Source organism: Lampetra fluviatilis, chromosome 20 (genome assembly GCF_964198595.1).
Source record: "Lampetra fluviatilis chromosome 20, kcLamFluv1.1, whole genome shotgun sequence".
Classification (NCBI taxonomy): domain Eukaryota; kingdom Metazoa; phylum Chordata; class Hyperoartia; order Petromyzontiformes; family Petromyzontidae; genus Lampetra; species Lampetra fluviatilis.
In genome coordinates this window covers 1731772-1739220 of record NC_136294.1, presented here as the reverse complement: position 1 = coordinate 1739220, position 7449 = coordinate 1731772, and the positions used below count along the sequence as shown (strand labels likewise).

General features: G+C 54.9%; 1 protein-coding gene across 15 annotated transcripts in view; it reads right to left on the bottom strand.

Moving 5' to 3' along the window:
- Window positions 1-337: 337 nt before the first annotated feature.
- Window positions 338-7449, bottom strand: part of LOC144937827 (formin-binding protein 1-like) — a 70115-nt gene continuing 63003 nt past the window's right edge. For all 15 annotated transcript variants that reach the window (XM_078865331.1, XM_078865317.1, XM_078865318.1 and 12 more), the window contains one exon: window positions 338-6965. In XM_078865331.1, the coding sequence (XP_078721457.1) occupies window positions 6958-6965 (8 nt within the window). In that variant the 3' untranslated portion in view covers window positions 338-6957. The remainder of the gene's footprint in view (window positions 6966-7449) is intronic.

Genomic DNA, 7449 nt, shown 5'->3' with positions numbered 1-7449 from the left:
AAGGCCTCCACGAGAGGGAGCTCTCGACGGTGGTTTTGGCCTACTCTTCCACGCTGGCGAGATCTCCTGGAAGAGGCGAGGGTACCCACACTCAACCCCACCAAACGCGACATTCCAATTCGACTGACTTGGTGCTCCCCATGGATATACTGTGCTGCTGGGCAGATGGGGGCGGGGTGGAGGTGGTGGGATTCAGAAACCTGCACCCTTGTTTCAACTACCGCGCCAGGAAATTGAATCCAACCGGCGACATTCAGATTGCAAGTTAGGTGTGCTGCTAACCAACCAATCGCAAAGCACGGCAGCCCCAAACGTGCAAACAACAACAACGCGTGACTGTTTATGCAAAACGTGTTTATTTCATGTACAGCAGCGTTACAACAAAAACCATAACAAAACAAGCATTGTTATTATACGCGCCTGTTTGACACGCGAGCCACGTGCGGGACAGCCAGGCCGGGGATGGGGCGGGTGGGCCGCCGTGGGATCCACAGGTAACGCGCGGGGGGGGTTACCTGGCGGTGGGTGGGTGGCAGCTGCGTCACAAACAGAACCCCCCACACCCACCACCCACCCACCATCAACCCCTCTCTGGCCATCCAGCCCCTCCCGTCCTGTCCACCCAGCCCCTCCCGTCCTGTCACTGTCGACCCAGCCCCTCCTATCACTGTTGACCCAGCCCCTCCTGTCCTGTCCACCCAACCCCTCCTGTCGACCCAGCCCCTCCCGTCCTGTCGACCCAGCCCCTCCTGTCGACCCAGCCCCTCCTATTACTGTCGACCCAGCCCCTCCTATCACTGTCAACCCAGCCCCTCCTATCACTGTCGACCCAGCCCCTCCTATCACTGTCCACCCAGCCCCTCCTATCACTGTCGACCCAGCCCCTCCTGTCACTGTCCACCCAGCCCCTCCTATCACTGTCGACCCAGCCCCTCCTGTCACTGTCCACCCAGCCCCTCCTGTCCTGTCCACCCAGCCCCTCCTGTCCAACCAGCCCCTCCCGTCCTGTCGTCTCTCGGCCCAATCGCCCCATCCACCCAAGGCAAACCGCTTGTGCCCCTGATGACGCCCCATCCGTGATGAACAGCAAAGCGGCGGGGTCGATCCTCCATCGTAAACGGGACTATCACAGTCAGGACTACCGCGTGCGTGCGAGCGCACACACACACAGGGACTGTGCAGTGTAAAAGTGTGTACTGTGTGTGTGCAAAGGTACTAAACACTACGGAGCAGAGTCGGGTGGGGGGGGGGGGTCCTCTCTCCAAAACTGCAGTTGAAGGGTCCAACGTCTCCAAATTACCCGCATGTTAATGAATGTCGCAATCAGAGCCCACCACGGCCAAATTTGCCAATGGCTTGTGACCGATATGACGCTGATTTTCATAAAACTTGTTCGGGGAGCGGTAGTGTAGCGGGTTGGCGCACTGCGCTGTGGACCCGGGTGAACCGAATTTGAACAGGTTCTGTCGACCCTCCGCTAGTTCGATTTGGCCTCAAATGCGCATCTGGTGCGTTGTGGGGGGGGGCTGGACACACCCCCCCCCCCGTGCCGTGCCGGCCTTCATAGGTGCTATTCGCCAACAGCGCTTGGCCCAACAGCCTGTGAAGGCGACACGGGGGGATTCCACGTCTACGCACCACCTACAGAAAAGCCGCGCTTCAATTTGAATGGAGGCGCGTTTGGTAAACAGCGGAGAGTTTGTCCCCAGCAAACGTGGAACTGTTGGGCCAACATCCGTGCAATTGTTGCAGCCGCGTGCCAACAACGTTGGCCCCAACGTTGTCCCTTCGAAGGAGAGCAGGCGGGTGGGAGGCAGCGGGAGGACTGGAGTTTGGCGAAACTCCCCGCTCGCTCGAGGGAAAGTCGTCGCAACATACATCGTCGTCAGCAGGGCCTAACGTTACGCGCACGATAAGGCGACTTTGCAACAACAACAACAACAAAAACGCAGCTCCGCAAACGAGACCCCCCTCCCCCCTCCCTCCGCGAGGTGAAGCAAACGAGGTGCCTGCACTGACAAAGTGACAATAAGTTACCGCGCGTGCCGACGCGAGAGGGCCGCGTCGGTTGCGCGTCCGCGTGGCGATTGCGAGCGCTACGACAACAAAACTCCCGTTAACTGTGCAAGCCGTTAAGTTTAAAATATATACTTTAAACGAATAAAACCGACGAACGTAAAAATAAGAAAACCGCCGATAGCTTGTTTTTTTTGCGTGTTTGTTTGTTACGACTACATAGCGTCGGTGACGGTGAGCAAAGATGCTAAACCCACAGTCGGACACGACGCTGGATCGTAGCGCATTGTCGATGAATCTATTATTGATCGCGAACGCCTTCGAGATACCCGCCTGTCACACAAGTACGCGTGTCCCGCCCGCGTCCTGGTTGCAAGTTTTCCTCTAAAACGTTACCTGGCGCCTACGACATCCTAGCCTCTGATCGTGACGACGTCCCAACATGCCCCGTGGGAGCTGTGATTCTCAATGGGTTCCATCCATCCAAGTGGCGGTAACTGTGGCTGACGTTCCCCGCTTCAAAAAAAAAAAACGAACACGATTCTCCGATCCAGAAACAAATAATAATATATATTTTAAAAGAAAGTTAAACGGAAAATAAATTGTGCATTAAAAAAACAACTACCGGCAAAGTTTTTTGTGTGTGTTTTTTTACATGTACACATTAAAAAGAAAACACGCGTGGCAACTAATGTGCAGCGGGAGAATTGCACGCAGGGATGGAGCGGACATTCAGACGAGCGAGTGGGATCGGGGGTGGTGAGGGGGCACAACCTTTTATTCTTACCGGGGGCCACATCGGATCGCACTCTCAGATCCAAATGGCCGCGGGCAACCACACGTCAACAGACATACTAACACTCACATCAACACACAGACATACAAACGCACACACACACAGACATACTAACGCACACATCAACACACAGACATACAAACGCACACGTGAACACACAGACTTACTAATGCACACACGTACACAGACATACGAAACTCACAACACACAGACATACGAACGCACACACACAGACATACTAACGCACACACATGCAGCTCGACCACTTCTGTCACTGCGAGAGGCACTTGCAGTGAGTGAAGTGATTGAGCATGGCACCGACACTAGGAACGATGTTGTTGGTTGCCAGGTCAAAACGTTCCCCTCTAGTACCCGACCGGTGAGACTAATATGCTTGCACTTGCAGTGATGGATAGATATTGTTCGTGGGCCCGTGTCAAAAGTAGTAGGCCTCATGTCGTCACGGGCAGAGATGGGTTAAACACATTCAAACCACCGTACTGCGATATTGCAACATGGGTACTCATGACCAATATATAGATACAAACCGCCAATTTCTCTGATAGCAATTACAAATTGTAATTAAATTCCATGCAATTAAGAGACTTTCCATCTTTGTGGGGAGGTTTCCCCACTGCCCGCACGGACCGGCACAACGCTTGCGGCGATTTGTCACGGTGCGGTCACTCCGCATCCACGCTCTGCGCGGACCCCAACGGGAGGAACGAGCTGCAAACGGTGACGCAGTGTCAGCACAGCGCTGCGGTGGCAACGTCGAAGTCTGCGGATTGGCGATCCGTCCTGCGTGCACGGGGCTCTCACCCCGCAGGGTCACGGGGCTCTCACCCCGCAGGGTCACGGGGCTCTCACCCCGCAGGGTCACAGGGCTCTCACCCCGCGTCCACCGACAGAAGGTGAACACCGGGGGCGGGTGGTCATACGCGATATGATGGAAAGACAAACGAACGTACGTATGTATGTTGAACTTCTTTCGATACCGTACGTAGCCAACCGTGCTTAATCGGAGATGCGGGAAAACAAAACGACGACGACGATCCCCGCTAATTCTAAGCAGTGCCACGACGACGGTGGGCGCTTCGAAAGGCAACGGCGAGGCAGACGGGAGCGTCGTACGTACGTATACGCTGAACTCCTTTCGCACCGTACGTAGCCAACCATTGCCAGACGAGCGACGTGTCCAGCATGCCCGCCCGAGCGCGACGCAAGTGCCGGGGGGGGTCGGTGGGATAACGGTCGCCGCCGCCCAGAAGGAAGTCGAGAGCTAGCGGCCCCGACCTGGGGTCAACAGCGGCACCGTCAGCCGCAATCGCGTGCCACCGAGGTCACCCGGAATGCGTCCCAAACCCCACGGCCCGGGGCCCGTCGGGCCAAAGAGCGATTCGTTTCCGCCGCCGCGAAATGTTCACGGGCGCCGTCCGGGGGGGGGGGGAGAGGCGTGTCGCCGCTGGCTGACGGCGCGACGAAAAGCGAAGTCAAAACACGCGCCAGGCGTTGCGTTTTTTTTTTATTCTCGCGCGATTTCTTCAAGGAACGCGGAGCTGTTGCGCACGCTCGCCCATCCTCGTCGCCCCGGTCTATCCAATAGACGGTATTTACTATTTTGCCGCGTCAGCGTTTGACGGTCAAGTTGGCCGAGTAGTAGCAGTGGAGTTATTACAAAAGAGTAACGACGACATTAAATACGTTAACAGGAACGGCTTGGCCAGGCTGTGATGAATGTAGCGAGCCGGGCATTTTTTACGAAATGCTAAGACTCGCTCGCTCGCTCTCTCTGTCTTCTCTGCGCGAAGGAAGAGATTAAAAACACATTGTCCGAACGGGCACTCGTAACACACACGGTCCAAAAACCCCCCCAACAATTCGGCGTTTGTCTATGACTCGGTCTGACTCGCACCGACGACAACAGGTACAGCTCCGTGATGCCTTTTCCGGGTATTCCGCCGTGTGTTTGCGCTCCACGTCATGGGAGCTTTTCTGGAAACCGAAAAAATTCACAGCACGTGGAGCGAAACGTTGGGCCTCGTCCCGAAATCACGTCGCAGAGAGCCGTGACAACACAACCGCGAAAACCTACGCAGCTAACGATTGCCGATCATATCTAGTTTCACCGGTGGCTGTACAAGCTGAATGGGTAGTGGTCCGATCCTAACAAGATACAAATTTATCTTTTGGACCACGGCTGTCCTCACCGTGAGCCCGCACTCAAAGAGTGAAGTCATGGGGCACGTCGGACCACGCCACCGGGAATTTACCCACGACGACATAAATCCCTGGGACCTCAACGGGATTATTTTTACGACCGTCTGCAATGAACCAGGCAGCAGGAATATTTCTGGGAGCTTGTAACCGTCATCTTAATAGGCTGGGGGAGGGAGGGGTCAGAAGATTCCCGTGTTATCAGCCGTCCTGACGCAAACGGATAACGAGCAACTGCGATTGGCTGCCGCAGATGACGTCAAGACATTTTGGTGCCCAAAATATTTTGGAGCGCAACGAAAGAACCGAACAACTTCCACTTTCGTGACTTTTATTCATTCATGCTGCTGTAATAAAAAAATGTTGGATGCATGAGCCAACTCAATTTTTTTTTCCAAGTGATTTGCTCACCTTTCCTATACTTTGCACTCCCATGGTGTTCTTGAATTATGTTGCTGTCGCAACGTTCCGACCCACCCCTACTGGACATGTAAAAAGAAAAAGAGCTTCACGGCTCATCGGATTTCTCCAGTCTAAATAAATATTCTGATTCTGGTCGGGTTTTAGCTTCACAGTTTGCTTCCGTGGCAAAGTAGCGAGGGGGGGGGGAGCACAGCATGCGAGCGCCGCGCTACTCTCAAAAAACGTCAACGCAACGTAGCGCCAAGCACGGTTCAGTCTCCGGACAAAAGGGTAAACGTACGCACAACGGAGGTTAATATGACGTTACTAAGGGCAGTCTCAAGTCGAGAGTTCATATTCACAGAATGCAGAACTTCAGCGACGACAACGGAGAATGTTTCACGATATATATATAAAAACAAGAATTAACTTTGGGTGAAGAGAGGCTTGACGAACTACTTGAAGGGCAAGAGTGTGGAGGAGAGAAATGCACTCGCGGCAAAACAAAGACCCCCCCCCACCCATGAAAAATCAAGGAACTAAAAAAGAGAGGTTGGTCGATCAGATTCGCAAGTCACGGATGCTAACGCAGAGAACAACTCCAAATGGACAATATGGCAACGTATTAGTTTCAAACCGAAGTACATTTTTGACCGGGTGGGTTGTAAGCCCTGGCAAAATCAATCGTTTGTTTCTGACCTTTTAGGTGCTTGCGATTTTTTTTTAAACCAAGTCACCATCCCAGGTTATTGCTGGAAAACCGCAAGAGACCTGAACATCTCTCTCCCCCCCCCCGCCACCATCGTCTCCACCAGAGTGCAGAACGGTACTTGCTTGCAAACGAATTGAAACGTTCAAAACATTTAAACGCAAAAAATCCGGCCGCATAATAAAAACTTTCTGAACTGTTCGCAAACGGTTTCCAAAGAGAACGCCGCCAGATTGTGGTGGTGGGGCAAGGAGGTTTGTGGGGTGGAGGGGGAGGCGCGGCGGATCTTGCACAGTGCACACACGATTCCGTTTCTATTTCTGAAAAGGTCAGCTGGACCACAACAGCAGCCACTGGCAGTGCCGTTCATAGGGGGGGAAGTGGGGGGGGGTGGATGTGCCCCCACCCTCTCCACCTTCAAACTTGACCGGAAGTATTACGTCTGACACCGCGATATCGAAGTGCGGAAGGTAGGGGGGGGACGAAGACCCCCAAAGCACGGGGCCCGGGGCAGTCGCCGCGATTCGCCGTGTACCCTAGGGACGGCTCTGGGCGCAGCCCTGTCACTCCTCGTCCCACATTGTCGGTAGCAAACAGGAGATGGCCGTTACGGGGAGCGGGCGGGCGGGCAGGTGGGCCAGAATTGCGACCTTTTTCCGAATTTGGCAACAACAACAACAAAACTCGGAGCCTCGACGAAGGGCCCCACCGAGAGCCGGACATATTGTCCCCCCGCGGCCGCCTGCTCGTCCCCGCTCGGGAGCTCCTCTCCCCGAGACGGAAGTGGTGGGGGAGGGGGGGGCGGGGAGACCCCCTCTTATGAACCTGGATGCGGGGCAACACAAGAGGGAGAGGAGGAGGGGGGAGGGAGGAGGCTTTAGTGGAGAGGCGCGGCTGCTCGGAGCACGTCACGGCCACCGCACGCCGACGTACCGGGGGGTGGGTGTGGGGGTGAAGGGGAAACAACAGGAACAGCGGTGTGCACGTGGAGAGAGGACGACGGTGATGACGATCCTGCTCGCTTCGTCAGCGGTTAAATCGGCAACATGGGTTTTCCGCCCAAACCCCGTGTGGGGGAGATGCACATTCTCCTGATTGCAGCTCACGAGTGCCAGCGGTGGCGGGACCGTGTGATTGCGAGTCGTGTGCTCAGACCAACTGTGCAACGATGTCCAATCAGTGACTTGGTATTCCCGTACCATACTAGCGGCAGGCACTTACTCGTATCGTTGGACTGCTTTCCACCGGCTTTAGTATCACACCCCATGGGTGGCGTATTACTTGGTTCACTGGCAATCAACCTCTAGGC